Source organism: Periplaneta americana, chromosome 8, assembly GCF_040183065.1.
Source record: "Periplaneta americana isolate PAMFEO1 chromosome 8, P.americana_PAMFEO1_priV1, whole genome shotgun sequence".
Classification (NCBI taxonomy): Eukaryota; Metazoa; Arthropoda; class Insecta; order Blattodea; family Blattidae; genus Periplaneta; species Periplaneta americana.
In genome coordinates, this window is record NC_091124.1 from 113,257,397 (window position 1) to 113,280,635 (window position 23,239).

The following is a 23,239-nucleotide window of genomic DNA, read 5'->3' on the forward strand; positions in this document are numbered from 1 at the left end:
AGTGCCCAAAGACCTCGATTCCCAGCTGCAATCTTCTCTTTTATATCAGTCATAACATCATTATTGTCTTTCACCGTGGAACCCAGATACTTAAAACAGGAAACTCTATCAAAATTAGTATCATTCAAATTAATCTTATTAGTATTGTCATGATTCATATTATACATGTATTTAGTTTTATCATTGTTAATTTCCAGACCGGCTTTGATTGCTTCAGCTTCTATTTGTTTGAGTATTTCATCCATTGTACTTACATTGCGTGATAAGATAACAATATCGTCCGCATATGCCATATATTGTGCCGTTCTATTGATGATTGTACCTCCTGGGTTTATGGTTATCTTTTGAACAATTCTATGTAATCCAACATTAAACAACATAGTTGATAAGGAATCACCTTGTATAATGCCATTAAAAGTTATAAAGCTCTCATAGAGTTTATTTTGCATTTTAACTTTATTTTGAGTTTGTGTTAAAGTTATTTTAGTTAAATTGATTAGTTTATTGGGAACTCCAATTTCGCCTAAAGTTTCTAGAATATAATCTCTGCTAATGCAGTCAAAAGCTTTTTTAAAGTCAATATGTAATTGGTGCAAATGTAAATTAAATTCACAAAACTTCTCTAAAATTAGGCGTAAAAAAATATTTGATCTGTTGTTGATGGACCCTTACGGAAACTGCACTGGTATTCTCCAAGAGTTGCTTCTATGTATGGTTCTAAATACTTAGCTAAGATATTAGTGAAAATTTTATATGTAGTATTTAGCAGTGATATGCCTCTATAATTCTTACACTCCAGTTTATTGCCTGTTTTATGTATAGGGCATATGACAGCTACACTCCAATCACTAGGCATTTGTTCCTGATTCCACAATCAGATTATGAATACATTTCCACAACTCCTTTCCACCCTTTTTGATTAACTCTGCATTAATCGAATCTTCTCCTGGTGCTCTATTGTTTTTCATTTTCCTTATTGCATCATATACCATAGTATTCCTTGGTACTGGCATGTAAGGGTCAGGTCCAAAATAGGATACATTTACATCTTCTTGTCCTCCAGAACTCAAGAGATCATTGAAATATTCAGTCCATACTTTTAGTACCTGTAGTTCTCCAGTAATTAGATTTCCATCTTTGTTTTTACAAATCATCGTTCTTGGTTGGAATAATGAATACAGGCAATGAGTATTAATACTTCAACATCCATGTTGAGATTGTAGCATATGCAGGCATCTTGGATGTTACAACCCAAAACAAAGCAAAGCTTTATCTTGCATCCAAAGCAAAAAAAAAAAAAAAAAAATTACAGTCGTTGAAATTACACATATTTACAAGATAATTAATTTGGATATCTTGCCAATAGTCATATCAGCAATAGATGTTCAGTAATTCCACGTACTCTTCATGATGTTTCTATGTGTCTGACATGATTCTGTAATAGCATCTACTTCAAGTTAATTGGACATTACATGTTAAGCATGGCGGCCGGGTACCTCAGTTGGCAGAGCAGCTGGCTACGGATTGGAAGGTCCGGGGTTCGATCCCAGGTGGTGACAGGATTTTTTTCTCGTTGCCAAACTTTCAGAATGGCCCCGAGGTTCACTCAGCCTCCTATAAAATTGAGTACCGGGTCTTTCCTGGGGGTAAAAGGTAGTCAGAGTGTGGTGCCGACCACACCACCTCATTCTAATGCCGAGGTCATGGAAAGCATGGGGCTCTACCTCCATGCCCCCCAAGTGCCTTCATGGCATGTTATGGGGATACCTTTACCTTTAAATGTTAAGCACATCACTGCCACCTCATAGCAAAAACACTCAAACAACGCCGTATCATATTTTCCCTGACCAAAAATGTAGTACAATGCTGCTAAGAAGTGACTTTTCCATAGAAGAAGAGTCTTTTCCCTGCATCAAAAATACAATACAGTATCGCTACAAAGTGGCGATGATATACTTAATGTTTACCAAATTAAATTTCACTTTCTGAAACACCAACTGCTGTATCATTTATTTTACTTTTCTTAGATGTACCACTTCCAGATGGATTGACACACAACCAAATAGATCACATCTTGATAGATAAACGAAGACATACTAGTATCGTAGACATTCGAACTTTCAGGGATGCAGACTGTAGTTCTGACCATTATTTGGTAATTGGAGAATTAAAAGAAAGACTATCAGTAGCCAAGCGAGTAGAGCAACAAGTTAATATTAGGAAATTCAATATTCTTAAATTAAAGGACGAGGAAACTAAGCAAAATTATCAGATCGAGATTTCGAATAGGTTTGCCACTTTAGAAAGTTCCGATGAAGTTGAGAAAGAATTAGATGTTAATAGCGTGTGGAAAAATATCAGAGATAGTATCAAAATTGCAGCTGAGCAGAGTATAGGTTATTATGAAACTAAGAAAGAGAAACAGTGGTTTGATGAATATTGTTGCATAGTAGTAGAAAGAAGGAAACAGGCAAAATTGAAATTCTTACAGGATTCAGTTGAGGAAAATAGGGATAATTATTTCAATGAAAGATGGGAAGCAAGTCGTACACTTAGGAATAAAAAGAGAGATTACTTGAAGGAAAAACTGAATGAGGTAGAAACAAATAGTAAGAATAAAAACATTCAAGATTTATATAAGGGTATAAAGGAATTTAAGAACAGATATCAGGCAAGGGTAAACATGATCAAGGATGAGAATGGTGACTTGTTTGCAGACTCCCATTCAATCATGAATAGATGGAAAAACTATTTTGCGCAACTACTAAATGTAGAAATGATAGGGACGAAATTGAAATAGAAACTGCTGAGCCATTTATACCTGAACCCACGTTTTCAGAAGTCGAAATTGCGATAGAAAATCTGAAAACGTACAAGTCTCCAGGTATCGATCAAATTCCAGCAGAATTAATACAAGAGGGTGGAAGTGCATTATATAGCGAAATTTATAAACTTGTACTTGCTATTTGGGAAAAGGAAATTGTACCAGAACAATGGAAGGAGTCCAAAATTGTAACTATTTTTAAGAAGGGGGACAAGACTAACTGTGGTAACTTTGGAAGAATATCACTTTTGTTGACGTTGTACAAAATTTTGTCCAATATTCTTTTGAGAAGATTAACTCCGTACATAGATGAAATTATTGGGGATCATCAGTGCGGTTTTAGGCATAATAGATCGACTATTGATCAGATTTTTTGTATTCGACGGATATTGGAGAAAAAATGGGAGTATAAGGGTACAGTACGTCAGTTATTCATAGATTTCAAAAAGGCATATGACTCGGTTAAGAGAGAAGTATTATATATTCTTATTGAATCTGGTATTCCCAAGAAAGTACTTCGATTAATTAAAATTAGTCTCAGTGAAACGTACATCAGAGTCCGTATAGGCCAGTTTCTATCAGATGCTTTTCCAGTTCACTGTGGGCTAAAGCAAGGAGATGCACATCACCTTTACTTTTTAACTTTGCTTTAGAATATGCCATTAGGAAAGTTCAGGATAACAGACAGGGTTTGGAATTGAACAGGTTACATCAGCTTCTTGTCTATGCCGTGAATATGTTTGGAGAAAATCAACAAACGATTAGGGAAAACAGGTAAATTTTACTTGAAGCAAGTAAAGCAATTGGTTTGGAAGTAAATTCCGAAAAGACAAAGTATATGATTATGTCTCGTGACCAGAATATTGTACGAAATGGAAAAATAAAATTTGGACATTTATCCTTCAAAGAGATGGACAAATTCAAATATCTTGGAGCAACAGTAACAAATATAAATGACACTCGGGAGGAAATTAAACGCAGAATAAATATGGAAAATGCGTGTTATTATTCGATTGAGAAGCTTTTGTCATCTAGTCTGCTGTCAAAAAATGTGAGTTAGAATTTATAAAACAGTTATATTATCGGTTGTTCTGTATGGTTGTGAAACTTGGACTTTTACTCTGAGAGAGGAACAGAGATTAAGGGTGTTTGAGAATAAGGTGCTTAGGAAAATATTTGGGGCTAAGAGGGATGAAGTTACAGGAGAATGGAGAAAGTTACACAACGCACAACTGCATGCATTGTATTCTTCACCTGACATAATTAGGAACATTAAGTCCAGACTTTGAGATGGGCAGGGCATGTAACATGTATGGGTGAATCCAGAAATGCATATAGAGTGTTAGTTGGGACACCGGAGGGAAAAACACCTTTGGGGAGACCGAGACGTAGATGGGAGGATAATATTACAATGGATTTGAGGAAGGTGGGATATGATGATAGAGACTGGATTAATCTTGTATAGGATAGGGACCAATGGCTGGCTTATGTGAGGGCGGCAATGAACCTTCGGGTTCCTTAAAAGCCATTTTGTAAGTAAGTAAGATGTACCACTATCACCAATATTTAAAAAAAGGCCGAACACTTTAATGCTTCATTGCACTACGCTGACAGCTCTCTGCAAATTAGATTAAAACATGAGCACAGCTTAAATTATACCAAATACTACAGAGCCCAATGGCCGATAATGTATTCAGTATTGTCAGTGAGAAATGAATGTTGTTTTACAGCACAGAATCAGAGAGTGTAATTCTTCTGTCACACATTAAGTGGTCTTCCTGCCTTTTTTTTTTTTTAATCTCCCAAAGGAACATATGCTTTGCAAGAGTTTGTAAAGAAATGACTACCGACAGTGTCAGCTTTGTAAATGTTATTGAACATTGTGATAAGTAGAACAATGATACAATAACAAAAACTCATAGCTTTCTGCCAATCCTTAATGAATTTGAAATAATATTTCTGTTGCAATTATTTTTAAAGTTACTCATTTACACTAATATCTTGTAGAATTATTCTCTGATTGAGATTCTGGATGATATGTAGCCTACATCTATTATCAGGCAGTACATCTCACTTGACGATATGTGTCAGGGGAAGAACAATTGTTTGTATGCATCTGAAGTCTGATTAGTGTAACATGTAGTTAATCGGCGATGTATGCAATGGAGTGGGAAAGGAACTGGCCACTCTACCCCATTATCTCCTGGCCTAGTTGATTCATAAATGATTCTTTTTGCTATCACTTGTGAGGTTCAGACCTGTCTTTGGACAGCTGACTAAACAACAACTTGTAGAATTTTCTGCAAGAAAAGAATTTTGGCATAAATTGTAGCAACAAAGTAAGCGCAATGTGAACGATATTACGATATGACAGAGGACAATCATTTTCATCAATATGGGCTAATACTTTGGCTCATAATAATGAGATTAAACAAAAATCTAAATGACATTGTCACAATTACAATGAACAAGAAAATAAATATTATCAGTACTTGTATACGGAAATAAATGAATGTATAATTTCTAGAATTGATTGTAGATTTTTCCAAATTGACAAATTGGAATATTTCCAATTATTGTATCTCCATAAATATGAAGAATATAAGAACAAATTGCCGGACTCACTTCTGAACAAGCTCTTAGCTCTCTACAGACCTATATTCGACCACAATGATTTGAAAAACGAATTAAATTGTTCTCTATTTATCTTCAGTATTCTATGGAAAACACATCTATGAACCCCTTAGTTTTATGAGCCAATGATTTCTTTTCTGGAGTCAGTGAATGATACAAGTTTAAGCTGGTGTTAAATAATCCTTGTACAATAAGCTCTATTGGACGTTCCTTTTCGTCCTTAGGAGAATCAACACCTACGTTCGAAATACTCAGACACAAGAGAGGTTGATTACTTATGATTGCTGTCCATTGAAAAAGAAGTGTTAGCCAACTTAAAGCATAAACAGTCATTTTATGTTAATATCATTGAAAAGTTCGTTATGCAGGTAAGAAGAATGGAGCTATGCTCAAGTAAAAGCAGGTAAAAGTGCATATGAGGCATTCCATGCCAAGTGAAACACTAATTTAAGCGCAATCCTTCCAATTGTATCAGAATATTTTTTGTCGATTCTACGAGAAAATTCATTAGACTCGTATTTTTTTATTTACGAAATTGCGACCATATTTTAGGAGCTACAGAAATTTGTAATTCCATGTGAAAAGCGTAGATTGGAGTGCACCATAAAATTTAAATGACCGTAACTGTGGTACTATCCATCGCAGAAAAACAAATTAAAGCTCATTTTGAAGGAAATTAAACAGTCTTTCTTTCTGTCTTTATCACATTTTAATTGCGATATTTGTTTCTGTAATATTACCGTTTTTTTTTAAGTTTCAGCACCATTTTCGTTATGATTACACCTAGATTCTTTTTTTTAAAGATACCATAAATACTTTGGGTGCTATTCATAGACATTTCGCTAGCCTGTGCTACGAGCGTGCTAAACAGGATTCATATTATATCATATCGCTGACACTGGTTTATGAATACGAAAAACGTTAGTTCGCTGATCATCCACCGAAAGCCCACGCTAAAAATGTCTATGAATACGACCCTTCATAAATAACTTCGTTCAGGGAAAAATTAGAAGATGGAAAAGCAATGGAATATATACATGAATTAACTATTATTACATTTAGTACTCATCGAAATATGGCTGGAATTGCAGAAGGCTGCATTCCTTAACATGGGCGACAAGTTATCATGTAACAAAGGTCACTAACAGTTGTTTATAATATACGATTATGTCATAGTTCATATCAAAGAAATATCATATGTACTTCGGTACATCATAATAATATATGATATGCGAATAATCACTTAGTGATTTAAGACGGCGCTTATTCCGTTGGATCCCAGCCATTTAGTCACTCATAATGAGTGCACCTCTGCACATGTGTGGACATTGTCCCACTGTCATATATCTATGACGCAGTGCATGAGGGTAGGCCACTAGAGGGAACCCAAGAGGTGGAAATTAAACTGAGAGGATTCGATCCGACATCAGGATGGGAATCCGGTGTGGCTTAGTGGACAGAGTGTCAGCACATAGAGCTGAAAACCCAGCCGGAGAGAATTTTTCTCCGTTCCACTCATCTTTCTTCATATGATGACGCAGAATATCTGCACGGAAATATCATGTGTACTTCGGTACATCATAATAATAATATATAGTTCATAGGTACAAATACTTTTACACACAAGAAATGTTCACAATTTTTGTATATCTGAATTACAGTACACCTTCGTTGATATAATTTGGTTTGAGACCGTAAGAAAGGGTGGTACGATTGTATGCCTAGTACTGTTCTTGCACTAGATATTTTTTTAAATTGTATGCGACAAGAATCACATATTTTCAGATGTAGGGTAAGTTGAATAGGCCTGTCTGGTCTGTTCAACTTTTTAAGCATAACTGGAAGCATTCATCTTAACTTTTTCGCAAGTTTTTTGTTCATATTTTTCTAAATTAACGGAATTAATACAGACATCAAACTGGGACTGCTTGGCACTCATTGTTCAATTTTAAAGTTAGAACAGAATGATCTCATACAAGCTATCTCTATTCTCGCACTAAACCATACAACCTTTTTGAACTCCAAAATAACAGTCCTTCACTAACAAGTGTTTAATGTTAACTGTTCATTTCATTCCACATGTAAACAAATATACACGTGTTTGTATCCCAGCCTATTGACTGCAGGACAAAAACCTCTTTATGGAGCATAGAATGCTAAGTTACTTAGTCCTCAGTCTGAAAATACAGCCACACATTTTCGAAGACTTGATAGAAAACGTGCCTTTTCCTAAACACAGAAAAGAATACGGTATATGAAAGAGATGAAAATCTAATTACTAAGTCTATGAGAAAGAATGTAATTTGCAGGCAGGACAAGGCTGGACCATTGTTAGATATGAACGGTGTTCTGGTTCGTGAATTTCAGGACCCTTTTTGTTCTGTCCACAGTATAATACTGGGTTCCATCTTGTAAGAAATGGCTATTTGTCCATTTTGGATCGTTTAAATTTCGTATTAATTATGATATTTCGATACAATTTACAATGAAGTGTGAATTAAATTGTTAAAAAAGTAAAATGTTAAAAATACTGACAGCATCACTATCGGCATTGCTTTATTGTATTGTAACATTTGTATAAGCTAATTAAGAATAGACTTGTGGTGCCTCCATGGTGGTCTAGTGGTTACAGCACTGAACTTATAATCCTGTGGATCCGAGTTCATTCCCAACATATCCTAGATAACAGAGGTTTTCTCCAGGAGCTCCTGTTCCCTGTGATATCCCAAGGCCCTGCTAGGCAAGGTCTAATTTCATATTGTTTAAACTGAGACCTGAGCATCCATTTCAAAGACTTGATGAAACAAAGTTTCCAGTCATAAATAATTTCTTTTGCCAGTTATAATGTAATAATATACCCGTCAATTAAATAACTGTTAAAAAAAAAACACACACACACACACACACAGACACAGACACAGACACACACACACACACACACACACACACACACACACACACACACACACACACACACAGATATATGTGTGTGTGTGTATTTTGGCTGAATGAAGTGACTACCATTTGTGGTTTCCGTATATATAAAAGGATGAACATTCTGAAGACGTGTCCGAAATTTTTATAATAATAATTGATGTGTGTATGCTATATTTCATGGTAATACTCAACATCATTAATACCACCATCAACAATAGCACTGTGTCCACGAAAATAAAGCGTTGTGGTTCGTGAAAATGTCCATTTCAAACCCTGAAAGTTTTTGCGTGGTTTATAATTATGTTTATCTTAATGATTATTTAATTTGTTGTTCATTCATAACCCAACACACGAGATGGGAAAATAGGAACCAATAAGTAGTAGGGGCACGGAAGGATGTTGTGTTATTTTTTATATGAGGAGTCATCTTGTATGGAATGAAGCAGTGGCGTATAATGACATCACATTTAAGTAAGCACCTCCTGTATTCATGCAACATCTGGATAGTAGTTCGACTCTTACTGCCTACATACAGGCAGTTGGTTACCCAAAAGTGGTTCACAACAAGCTACTGGAATGAAGATTAAATGTTCAATGAAAGAATATTTCTTCTTTAGAAACAGAACAAAATGACTACATACAAACTAGCTCCATTCACGCACAAATCGCGCACTAAATTATTGGTAGAAACAGTTTATCAAATATCACCCACTGTCCTTCAAGGGTACTTGCTGACACTCACTATGCAATGAGATCAGATAAGTGCATGTCGGAAAGAATGGTAGTAGCCTACAGCCACGTCGGTAAGATAAAATAAATATTTACTTAAAAGTCTACAGTTTCTCTACAGTAGGGAATTTAAAGGAGATTAAACATTTTATTTTTATTTTTTTTTTTGTAACTGGTAGTTTAGGTTTTAAAGACAAGTAAACTGATACTAAATAAAAGGTAATTTAATTGGCTTTCATTTGAGCCTACATTCAATTTCCTGTGATAAAAACTTGTCGAGTTATTTCAAAATAACTGAAAATATGTGCTGAACAGCCTCATTTTTTGTCAATATTTAAAAAATCGTGACGACTTAAAAAAATGACTCAATTAAAAAAGGAAAACTGTTTGGCTCATATTTTTCCCTGTAGATACAGTAAAAAAAATTAAGAGAATAAAAATAATGCATTAAATTTTCCCTAAAAATTGTTCCATTTGACGTGGAATGCATCATATTTTGATTACCCTAATATATATATATATATATATATATATATATATATATATATATATATATATAAAAGGTTAACTATTATTCAATGTATCAAAATAAATTGATTTTATTACATTGCATATCTATATTTTGCATAAAGGCCAAAATGTCATAACACAATATTATCTGTTTATAGACTAATGCTCGGAAATCACTTTCAGGAGTGATTAAGCCATGTCTCTTGAGGACAGCACATCTTTCATTAAGTTCACCAAACACTACTGATAAAAAAATTAAAACTAGCTAAAAATATTATAAATCATTTCCTAACAAAAATGATCGATTGATCATGTATTGAAGAAAGAACTCCTCAAACTACAATAATGAGACAAATAATTCAAATATGACATTTGTCTTTAGTAGGCACCAGTATTCTGTTTATTAGTACACAGTATAGATGCTAGAATAAAGCTAGAGATTTGCATGCAACATGAGTCTGTGTATAGTGATGATATGACATTTTTAAACAACTATTTTGCTCGATCTAAGTTGTATTAGTGAAAACGTCAAGACACTCATTTTTTATTAAAAAAATTGGTCCGAATTTATTTATTTCGATAGAACCAGGGCCTATGGAAAATAAAACTAGAATAATGTCTTATTTTCAATTATGTTAATTAATAGATAACAATTAAATCTGTAATACTGACGAGATTTGGTTTCTCCTTGTGACTTAAATAGACTGTTGTTCAATCATTGGTTTTACTCTTTCGTCCTTCCAGAGCATTAGTAATATTTTCAGAGAATTCTAAGTTCCTTTCTGTCTCCATCTCGCTCTCTCCTCTTATATCTTTCTCTTTTACACAAATTTCTCGAAAATTCTCTGCTAGAACAACTGTACTTGAAGCTGTATAAAATATGGAGTTTTTGGCATTCTCAGTACTTCGTGTTTGGCATCTGTCCAGAGAGCACACTTCTCTGCCTCTGACCAAGCTTCGGTTAAATTTCACTTTCAGAGGAAAACAAGTTAGTTCATCCTTCTCCAAACATGTCACATTTTTGGCCCTTAACAAAGCCTCCTCCTCCACGATTTGGACTATTTAATCCATTCCAACTCCATATTATTTAGAACATCTCTTCTTTGGCCTATCCAAGTTTCTTCTGTATTTAGGTTGGTATTTTAAGGATAGTTTAGGGATTCTGATTTCTGTCAACTTGTCTATATTGTGGCAGCAGGTTGGAACATTCTGGCCATGTTGGGAGTGTACGCGCGCGTCCAGTGGGAAGGAAGGTGCGGGAGGCGAGGCTCGAGCTTCGGTGGGCGCTGGGACCCGATGCGGAGAGAGGAGGAACAAGGCTACGGGGCAGCACAGCGCGGCAAGGGAGATAGCCGCAGGCCTGGCGCGGAGTGGAGGGGACTGACGTAAGGAAACGTCTGGAAATAGAATGTTGTGGAAACCCAGAGGCTTCGCAACACAGAACATTCGAGAACGTGTGATTAAATAAATAAAAACGTGAGCAGCCTTCAGGAGTCAGTTGAATCAGTAGCGAGAGAGCGAGCCAGCCTCGGGCAGCGAGTGAGGTGGATCTGAGTTCGAGTGAGTCAGCTAGTTTGTCAGCTGAGAGAGAGCTAGGTAGTCTTCAAGCCTTGGAGTGAGGTGAACCTGAATTCGACGTGCAGTGAACTTCAGTAGGTCCACAACTGTGGCAGCGTCCTGACAAGTGCGGCATATCCGGAAGTCTTGGGTTCGAAGCGCAGTGAACCTTATCTGGAATTTTTGGGTTCGAAGTGCAGTGAACTGTATCCGGAAGGCTTGGGGTTCGATGTACCGTGAACTTGAGTGAGTGAGCTAGAAGAACTAGCCAAGGCGAATGAACTGTGAACTGAGAACTGACAGTTTTGTTTTGTAGGCATACTGCTTTGTGAAAATTAGTTTAAATTAGGAGTACATTGTTGTTATTCTCAATAATACATGTGAATTGTCATTCGGTAGAGTGCAATAACGATTACTGTGTTGCTATGTTGAGTGGAATACCCACTGTTGATGGGTAAATAAAAGTCGCATTATTGTTGTTGAATAAAAGTTACATTTGATGTCAAAAGTAGGATATTGTGGACAGCAGATTCTGCAAGCCACCACGGACATGAACAAACACATTAGTGACATGAAAAGCGACATGAACAACATGAACAAGCACATTAGTGAGGTGAAAAACGACATAGGTGAAGTAAAGACAGACATGAAAAGCGATATGAGCAACATGAACTAGCACATTAATGACGTCACTACGCAAATTGATAGCGTTTCGATGCAAGTGGACGGAATTGTTACCAGCGTGAAAGATGAAGTTAAAGCCGATTTTGACAAACTAAACGAGAATTTTGCAACTGTAAACGAAGGAGTGGCCGAACTAAGACAGGACGTAGACCACTTTGACGGCAAAATTCGCGCTCTCGAGCGTCGTCAAGAGCAGATGAGTGAGTTGCTGGATAAAAATGCTGCGAAAAACAAGCACATACTCGCGCTAATGGTCAACATGCTAAAGAAAACAAGCACATACTCGCGTTAATGGATCACCATGCTGAAGAAAACAAGCATATACTCACCAGGCTAGAGAACAGAAACAGATAGTTGCCGAAGAGGTTCGACGGGCCATGGAAGAAGTGGCAACAGAATTAAGGACCCCATATATTAGCCCTGTGGAACCATCGCCTTCAGCCAGACATTCGGACGTCAAGACGTCGAAGTTCGACGGTACGACGTCTTGGGCGATTTCTCGACGCCAGTTCGAGGCTATCACGGAACATAATGGGTGGATGCCGGCAGAAAAAACTACTCAGCTGCTGACCATGCTTCAGGGACAGGAGTCGGAGATCCTTCACAGCATCCCAGAAAAGGGAATAGCCACAGAGATAATGAAGGCCTTGGAGGGACATTATGGTGACCATTAAACTTGCGGCAGCATTTAGGACCCAACTGAAAACGAGGGTCCAACAGTCAGGCGAGTCCCCACAAGAATTTCCAATAGCGGTAGAACAGCTGGCCCATAAGGCCCTCAGGGACCTTCCTCCTAACTTCGTCGCTGGAGAGGTGGCCTACACCTTCGGCAGCGGAGTTCGAGACCCTGAGATCAGACAACTACTCTTGGCTGAGCATCGCACCATCAACGAAGCTCTGGCGGCAGCCTTCAGGATGGAGGCGGCCAAGTTGACGACGAAGGTCTCAACACCGCACTGGATTAGGAGGCGGCCGATCTTGAGAGATGCCAACCGAAGCCACCTGAGCGACGGAGATGAGGAGTGCCCACCTGCTGGTCCTGCAGCAGACTGCGACACTTAATGAGGGACTGCGACCGATCTGGCAACAGGCAGGAGAGAGAGATGGCCGACGTCGAGGAGAGCCAACAGAAGTCACTGGAGCGACAGAGATGACAGGCGCCCACCTGCTGGTCCTGTGGCGAACCTGGACACTTGAGGAGGGACTGCAATCGGTCTAGCGACAGACATTGAGGGACGTAAACCGAAGCTGCTCGAGCGACAGAGACGAGTGCCTACCTGCTGGTCCTGTGGCGAACCTGGACACTTAAGGAGGGAGTCAGTCAGGAGAGAGAGGGGGCCGATACTAGGAGGGGCACGTCGGCGCCAACATCACCATCCCCTCGGCTAATTCTGAAGCCAGTCAACAGAAGATGCAATGATGGGCTGATTGCTGAAGGACGGATAAAAGGCCGTCCATGCAGAGTACTGGTGGACACGGGGCAACTCTCACTATCGCCAGGCCAGAAATCGTGCATGGCCTGGCTGGGAGGACGCCGCTGCATCGATATGAGCTATGTACCGCTTCAGGCGAGAGCTTGCCCATCCAGAGGGAGGTTTTCCTGGATTTGATCTTGGGGAAGAGGAGACTGGAGATGTGGGTGTTCGTCGCCAACATCATTGAGGACGTTGTCCTGGGACTCGACGCCATGTGGTTACTCGATGCAACGGTGGACGTCTGATGCCATATACTCCATTTTGGTCAGGATGAAGTGTTCCTGATAGAGGCCGAAGACCAACCCATGACCAGCGGGCTCTCTTTGGAGGATCAAGTAGAAGAGCAAGATGGCGCCCACGCAGTACGAGTAATCGCCGCCCAGCCAAGCCCAAGATGGGATGACACCACCATAAGGAGGGAGCAGCTGGAGGACCCAAACGTTGGACCGTCTAGCAGCCTACCAAGGGACTGTCTGGGATGAACAGTCCTAAGGAGAGAGCAATGTGGCGGCAGGCCGGAACATTCTGGATGCATCAGGAGTGTACGTGCGCGTCCAGCAGGAAGGAAGGTGCAGGAGGCGAGGCTCGAGCTTCGGTGAGCACTGGGACACGACGCAGAGAGAGGAGGAACAAGATTACAGGGCAACGCGGCATGGCAAGGGCGAGAGCTGCGGGCCCGGCGCGGAGTGGTCTGATGTAAGGAAACGTCTGGAAGTAGAATGTTGTGGAAACCCAGAGGCTTCGCGACACAGAACATTCGAGAACGTGTGATTAAATAAATAAAAGCGCGAGCAGCCTTCAGGAGTCAGTCAGTTGAATCAGTAGTGGGAGCAAGCCAGCCTTGGGCAGCGAGTGTGGTGGATCTGAGTTCGAGTGAGTCAGTTAGTTTGTCAGCTGTGAGAGAGCTAGCTAGTCTTTAAGCCTTGGAGTGAGGTGAACCTGAGTTCGACGTGCAGTGAACTTCAGTAAGTCTGCAACTGTGGCAGCGTCCAGGTGAGTGCAGCGTATCCGGAAGTCTCGGGTTCGAAGTACAGTGAACTGTATCCGGAAGGCTTGGGGTTCGATGTACTGTGAACTTGAGTGAGCTAAAAGAACTAGCAGAACTAGCCAAGGCGAACGAACAGTGAACTGAGAACTGACAGTTTTGTTTTGTACATTGTGCTTTGGGAACATTAGTTGAAATTAGGAGTAGATTGTTGTTCTTCTCAATAATATACGTGAATTGTCATTGTCGTTCAGTGGAGTGCAATAACGATTACTATGTTGCTGTGTTGAGTGGAATACCCATTGTTGATGGGTAAATAAAAGTCGCATTATTGTTGTTGAATAAAAGTTACAATATGTTGTCGCCAGTTTTTCCTGTTTTTATTTATTATTCCATTCAGTTCTTCTACTTCTAATTCTTGTCAGATGTCGATATTTTTTTCTTGTCATATTTTGTGTAGTCAGCTATTGATCTAAGAAATTTCATTTCTGCAGTTTGTATTCTGGACACAGTGTTTTCTGATCCATATGTAACCGTTGGTATTGCTATTGATTTATCAAGATTTATTATAGTGTATTTCTGTGCTTTGTGTTTAAGTGTGTATTGTAATGTTCCTGTTATGTTGTTACATTTATTTATTTCATTATCTTTGTGAACTTCATGTTGGTACGACATTTGAACTGTGATGTTAGGTTATCCATAGTTATTTTGAGTCTATCTGAGTATGGCTCTCGTGTTGCTGTAGTTGTGAGTTCCTTGTTTCATGTTTCAAATGATCTCTCAGTTTGTCCTATGTAGAATACATAGAAACTAGAAACAGACATGGAAACCCTACATACAAGGGTTGGATAAGAAGTAATGGCAATGGCAACAGTGCTATAATTTTTAAATGGCTTTATTGTCAGAGAAAACACCACTTACATTCCTCGAATATATTCGACTCCTATTTTTACAACCTTCTGCCATACTTCCGGAAAACATCGTACACCATCAATGCATCCATCTTTCGATGTCCCGAAGTGATCGCACTATGGCATGAATAATGGTGCCTCTTGTGTTATAATGCTTCCCTCTAAGTTTCTTCATTTTGGGGAAGGAATCATATCATAATCGCACAGATTCATATCAGATCAATATGGCGGATGCTTCAGTACCTCTCATCACCAGACGCGCAAGATCTGTCATGGTGTTAGCATAGTGACTCTCTACATTGTCAAGAAGGATGATAGGGGTCATTTCCAGAAGGTGCTGTCGCTTTTTCCTTAAAGCTAGACGAAGGTATTGTTGCAGGAAATTACTGTAGTAGGCAGTGTCTGCCATCTGCTTTGGTATAAGCATGGTGCAGTATTACCCAATAGATGTCATACTCCACCTTGTGCATAGCGCACTGTCCTTGGATGAGGAGAGATGGGATACCACTCATTTGACTGCCACTTCAAGCATGGCTTGTATGAGTGAGTCCACATTTCGTCCATAGTGAGGATTTGTCTCCAAGGGAGTCGTCAGCTTCCTTTTGGTAGCAGTTCAGCAATTCCTGTGCAATTGCATAGTGCTGCCATTGTTGCACCTCAGTATTTCGATGGGGTATTCACTGCACTGAAAATTTGCGTAACCCAAAAATATCATGCAGAATGTGGAGCACAGTTTTGTCGCATTTGCCTATCTCTGCAGCTAATTCATGTGCAATACATCAGCGATCAATATCCAGCAGGGAAGCAAGAAACTCAATAGTGTGTCATATTGAACAGTATTCCTGCCTTCACAAAACACTTTTCATCTACCACACCACTGTATGCTTGACAACACTGCACTGCCACATGATTCACGCAGTCCCTGATAATAGTTTCGTGCACTATGACTTCGTGCAACTTCAATTTTGATCCACGAACGTTGTTCCAGCTTCATAAACACGTCGTTAGGGCACTTTCACTATCTTCATGATCTTCATGTACTTTGAGGTATCATCGTATTTCACTGAACATTATAGAACCAACCCCACTTCCTGTGTACAATTCATCCGAGTTTTCGTTCTCAGCTCTACAATACTCTGAGACTATCATCTGACTTATGCAGCTGACTTAGCAGCAGTGTTGCCATTACTTTTTATCCAACCCTCATATTCAACCGAAAAACCAGAAATTAGGCCTAAATACATATAAATAAAATTTAATAGATAATAACCTATTACCAATATCAATCTTAGAAATTTCATATCCAAATCCTAAAGCAGTACGAAACGTATAGACAAACAATAACACATCGACAACATATCCTCAATATATAATTGAAGAGTGTGATCTCAAAACTCACTCAGTCCATTTGGCCATTTTTATGAATTATACATACATATGATTATGCCTGAATCCTCTATCATAATATTTCACACACGTTTTTTTTCCAAAACAATGCAAACCTTGTGCATGTCACTTGAAAACTAGCTCAGTCCACAGTATGGAGGATACAAAAATGGAATGAATGCATTCTGGAATCACACCCTAAAATTAAATCTATGACACCACACTACTGAACCTACATGCACCCACCATCAAAGCACCATGAGAAGAAATTGGAAATACTAATTCTGAAGATGGCCACAAATCAAGCCAAAACTAGTTAACTAAGGTAAATTACCAAGCACAGTTTCACATTAACACAGAAAAGTTGTTTTTATAACAAATTTATCAAATTTTAAGTTAAGTGTTAAAAGTGTGTAATCAAGATGTATAGGCCTACACTAATTTCCTTATAATGTAAAACTTGTTCCCCATTATTACATATGATGTTTGGGATTCGGAAATTATTAATATGAGCATTTAAGTCGCCTAAAACTATTAGAAAATCGATTTACAATTTTTGCAATTACTATTGGTAAAATCTGTCAGACTCCTTCCTTCTTCAGTTACATGAACTCCTATAACTGTGAGGTTTCCTCTTTCTACGTTTAATTTACCAGTACTATTCTTCCCTTTATTCATTCATAAGATTTAATTGTTCTTTTAAGTCTGTTATTTATCAAACTAGCCACTCCTGCTTGGGCTCTTACATCTATATCGACCCCACTGTATAACATTACAAATTACAACTCTTGAAATTAACCAAATTACAAATTTTACATCACTTATATTTTAATAGTTAATTTAATTAATTTACAGATGTCAATTATATGTTAAGGAATTGGTGAATTGTGGCTAAGAAATCAATGGAAGCTGAGGCCCACATCAGGCAGTAATGCTATTGATGATGATGATGATGATGATGATGTCAATTATATTTATGTAATATGTTGTATTTTGTTATAGGTTATTCCACAGTGTAAGAGGTATGTAAAGTTCACTATTTTATAAGTTTTACTTTTTATATATTTTTAAAAATGTATTATTTTCCAATGATAGGTACTGAGATTTACATCTTTGACCTAAACACAACTTCAATAAAAAAAAAAGACATAGAATGCAAAAGGAGAAGAAAATATCCTTCATTGTCTCATTAAGTTCCTCACCTTTCAGTATCGGTAACATTCTTTCACTTTGGTTAAGGTTGGACAGCGAAGTAGGTGTATTCTTGTACATCACACAAGGTACATTTTGGGTCTGGTAGTAAGCCAAAACGATGGAGGTGTTGAGCTATGCAGTCATGCCCAGTGCATAAGTGAAACTTTGCGACTGCTTCATTTCTTGGCCTATTTGGTATTTCTAAGATGGCCCTTTGCCAGTGTTTCTCTTGTGTTCTGCTCTTAATATCTTGGGCGTAAGCTTCTTGGATAACATTCTTGATGTTTAATTTAGCTGCAAAATAAGGCATTTGCTGTTTCGTTGTTTGGGTTATATGGGCACCTTTTTTAGCCAATATGTCGGCCTGGTCATTTCCATATAAAGTATATTGCAATGGACAAGAATCCACTTCAGTTTTACTTGTTTATTTTTTTCTGTTAAGAGGCGTAGAGTATTTTGGTAGTTCTGGATTTGTAGGGATAGAGTCTCAATGGAGTTTATACACTCTATTGCTGCTCTGGAATCACAGAGGATGACCACCTTTCTAAACTTTTCCTAGTGACACATTAACTGATTTAGAGCAATGCTGATGGCTGCAACTTCTCCATCATAAGCTGATTTGTAAGTTCCTACTGGAGCACAGAATGCAAAGATGTTGCTATGCCTGCTCCGGCATTTGCATGATATGTCGTCTCAGAACTGTCAGTATATACATGCAACCAGTCTTCTTTTGGATATTTATTATGCAGTGTTTCTAGACCTAGGGTTCTCAATTCGTCTATTGTTGTTTTCTTCTTGATGATAGCTTTTTCCAGGTCTAGTTAGTATGCTATGTCTTTTTTTGAGAAGTGGATTCTGTTGTTTCAGTAATGGTTCTAGTGTATTGCTTATTTGGTTTCAATCTTCTATTAGCGTGATTATATGTGTTCCAAAATTTGTCATCTGGTAACCTGAGCAGTTTTTCATGTAATATTAATGCTCTTTCTTCAATTACTAAAGAAATTGGTTGTAATCCTGTTAGAAGGAGCATGGAGTCAATTGAAGTTGTTTTCACTCCTTTGGTAATGAGTTGCAGTGCTTGATTAAGTTTGTTAATGCTGCTACTGTCAATTCCCTCTCTCAACACCAACCATCGGCCTTATTGTTTGTGAACAAATCCCATTTCCTCTGGTTCAACTACTCCAGAAGGACAGAGTCATGACAATGTTGCACATGGTTTACCACACTGCAACAGAATGACGGTTATAATTTATGAGTAAATGATGAACAGATGACAGAAGAAACGCAAATACTCCACGAAAACCTACCCTGTTTGTTTTTTAAAGATCTTGCTGTTGGAATCACTGAAATTTGAACTTGTGTCTGTACTGTGGAAAGTCAATACTCTCTTAATTAATGATTTCCTATTTTTACAATAATACGAGATCATGAAAGCATGAAGCTTTACTTCCATGTTCCCCAAGTGTCATGGCGTATAAGAGGATACTTGTACCTTACCTTATGTATTAATTGAATACTCCCAGGGAATAAGGATATATTTGAATAGGGAAACAATGTGTCTTAGACCCTTATTCCAGGGGGGTGGATATTCAATTATGTTTATGAATTTATTTTAGTCTGAATATCAAAGTTTACAGTATACTGATAGGTATGTTAAACTTAATGAAAAGATAATGGAAAGGATACATGCAATATCTTTCATGTTCTGCAATTGATGTTTTGTAAATTCTTCCACTTCAAGATACTCTTTATATGTATCCAACTTTACATGTGCTCCACAACAAGAACATGGTTGGAACAAGTCTCCAACATCCTGAAACAAATAAGAAAACCACATTTTTAGTGAAGTGACAGAACATTTATCAAGATACATAGGCCTATTTGCTTGATATGCTCTATCATATGGAGAGTAATTAATTTGCAACAGAATAAGAATAATTTGATTTGAAGAATTTCACTGTTTTGGAGATTAATAAATTAAGAGGATTCATATTAAGCATACAAAACACTGAATAAAAAGATGCATATATGCTAATTAAATTCACTTACCTGTTGCCTGACTGGAATACCTGCACCACAGTCTTGATTTGGGCACAGTAACAAACTCAACGACTCTATTTCTTTAATATTGTTGCATGGTCTACAATCGCAAAGGAAATAGTACGTTGCTTGAAGTTCTGCCTGACGATCTTTTGGGAAATTCAACAGATCAATGTAGCTAATGAACACCTATAACGATAATTCTATTAGAAAATATACATAAATATGAATATGATATTAATACTCCTTAATTACATTCAATTAGGGTATAGAAGATGTATCTAGACACATGAGGAAAGCTCACTCATGCATGAATCTATTTGCCTGGAACACAGCAACCCAAAGTTGTCAAGTATGTGGTTTCTCTTTGCTGATTTGTGTTTTCCAAGTGATCAAAAACAAGAGATATGCTGTCACTGAGATTAGTTCTAGCTTCTGTTGCAATTTTTATAACATGCAAAGCCTGGTTAACAAGCAGAAACTGTGCAAGGTTTCTCAACACTAGAAGGTTGCCTCATCTGTGCTAGACCTGCCATAGCATTATTGAACTATGACATACCTACGTTTCCCAGCAAGGAGATAATTTAAATATATGTAGCACAGTGATAGTGTAAATTCACAAGAAAAGTATTTCAAATTAAATATTCGATGTAGCCTTCCAGCTTTCATGAGATTCAGAATTTCTTAATGTTTAAAATGGACATTGATTGTTCTTAATAGAGTTGGTCAAGTGAACTTTCTGCTGTTTATTCAAACCAAGAATTTTGTATGGAAAATGTTTCTTGAACTTTTGCGAGCATAGATGTCAATGCTGTTGGCCGGTATGCTGGGACTTCTTCTTTATTTTTGTTAAGCTTCAATATTGGTATGATTATTGCTTTTGTCCAACGAGTTGGGAGATTTTATTTTTGAGTTTTCATATTTGATTACATATTGATAGCAGTTTTTTGATGACTTTGTTTCCCAACGTGTTTTAAGAATTCTGGAAATATGTTGTCTGGTCCTGGTAATTTTCGTTTCTTGGAGAACTTATATTTGTTCAGTGGTAAAATCTGCTGTAAATATTTCGTTTGTTGAATATTTTTGTCCAGATGGTCTTCATTTCTTGCTTGAAAAAATTGTATCTTTGTTTATTTATTGTGCTTAAAATGTACTGTGTTGCAAAAAAAATGGTATTAAACCTGTGGGCTATCGATCTGCTGTCTGATATTTTCTTACTATTTGCAATTGGTTGGTGGACAGTTGGAAGGGAACTTGTTGTTCAACTTGTTCATAAATTGGTATGTTTTTCTGTAGTTCAGGTTCTTTACGAATGAAGCAAATGAGTTGTTTCTAGCTTTTGTCATTTCCATGTATGATTGTGATTGTGTGTGCAGCTTCTTTCCTTCACTGAATTATATCAGCTTTGTTCTTTGTATTTTCTTTTACTTTCACTTGGTCTCTAGTTTTCTTTTGCAATGTAGTTTTTGAGTACAGAATGGTTTGTAATTACCTTCTTTTCTTCTATGTATTGATTTGCTGATTTCTGCAGGAGAGTACAGAAAAGTTTTATTGCTCTGTCTGCCTTTCATAATCCACAGAACATCGTGGAACTTTAGAAAAGCAAATTGGAAGAAATTTATTGGATATATAGATGAATATATTGACAGAATTAATAATGAATGCAACTTTACTCCTTGATTCAATTATCTTTCTCACCAAAGCTTTTCTCATTTCTGTGTTAACATCAATGACAATATTAACTTCGGGTTGAAGGATTAGTGAAGTGCATCTATAACCTCTCAAATCCTATCCTCACCTTCCCGTGGTGCAACCTGCTTTAACAAATGAGACTCAGGGGTCGAGTCACAAAGTATAACTCTTCCATAAAAAATGGAAGAAATGCCATTTCTGCATGGTTACCTGCTGTAGCACGCATAAGCATCCCCTAAGTGGTGAAGAGATGATATGGTCGATGGAGTTGTCTGACAATCTCCCGGGTAATCATATGGATCCACTAACCAATGGTAGAAGTAGTCCTCCAAACAGTTTGGGGATTGTGTGTAGGTGATATAACTGCCATGATATAAAAATATGATGCCTATGTCAAAACAGTTATATTTTTAGATACACTACTCTCCAATACCTTTATGCATAATGTCAGGAGAAGTAATAGTCCCCTATTCGGATCTAAGGGTGGGACTACTTCTTCCAACCTCAAGCAGAGCATTTGCGTTGTGCAAGCCCTTTTCTCTAAACCCACTGTGTGAGAAATATTGGAAAGCAAGAGAGTTAATGACTTTATTGCCAAGAACTCAGCATTAGTTCACAATATATTAAATTTATACATGCGTTTGTAAAATGGAGGACTCTAGCCATATAAATCCCATTCATTTCATCTTCGAACTGTAGAAAGATTGATTTTACGTTGCTACTTTATAGGCCATTTGGAAAACTTTACGTCATGTCTGTTTCTCAAACTAATGCCTTTAGGCATACAGTTTCTAGCTTTTGTTTGCTACCTCCCTCCTGAATTCTGATTGAAGTTTTATGAGTCATGATTTCTTTGTGTTCCAATTTTTTTTTTCTCGAAGATGTCTACTGCTGCTTCTGGTTTTCACCACTAAATTACACTTGTCTATTCAACCACTCTCTTGAAATTTTAATACCCATAGTTTTATCAACACTTGCATTCTCAACACTTCTGCAGGCATAATATCCCAGATTACATTTATTAAAAACCAGACACTGATTTATTTGAGGAATTCATTTTCTTGAACTAGACAAACCCATTTCTTGATCTGTTGACCAAACACTAGACCACACATTTTCTAGTAGAGATGAATTCGGGTCAGAAACATTTGGTGTTGCATTTTGCAATGTTAATGAGATTCCTGGTAATGAGTGTTCCAGCTTTAAAAAAACGTTCTGCAACAACTGCACAGGTGCCGTTCGTTTATTAATTCTTCAACAGTATCACTTTTATGTGACAGCTGAGATAAAATGATTCTGTAAGTAAACTTTATTTATTTTGGGTGCTTTAATCAGGATATTTATAACAACACATTACAAGCCAATACAAATTTATGGTTACTTAAATTACGAGTACACTGTACTACACACTTGTAACTTATGACCAGACAGCAGATTTTCGGTTCCTACACGTCCCTTGGCATATGGAGGGAGCGTAGCAATGAGTTCAATGACCTCCCGCAACTGATGTCGGGACCGATAATCTGTGGTCTGCTTATGACAGTTAAATATACACGCTATTTGTGACAGCAGTATACTTCACTGCCTCCGTCACTTCCTGCAAGCTGTGGTAACAGTGTATCCATTAGGGCAATGGTCCAAACTAGATAGCCAATAGCTCCATTATCTCTAATGAGACTGT

General features: G+C 37.7%; 1 protein-coding gene across 2 annotated transcripts in view; it reads right to left on the reverse strand.

The window, feature by feature from the left end:
* Smyd3 (SET and MYND domain containing, class 3) overlaps positions 1-23,239 on the reverse strand; it is a 111,654-nt gene that overhangs the window by 32,307 nt on the left and 56,108 nt on the right. For both annotated transcript variants that reach the window (XM_069833422.1, XM_069833420.1), the window contains 2 exons: positions 19,876-20,055; positions 19,513-19,639 (listed from right to left, as the gene is read on the reverse strand). In XM_069833422.1, coding sequence (XP_069689523.1) covers positions 19,513-19,639; positions 19,876-20,055 — 307 coding nt within the window. The remainder of the gene's footprint in view (positions 1-19,512; positions 19,640-19,875; positions 20,056-23,239) is intronic.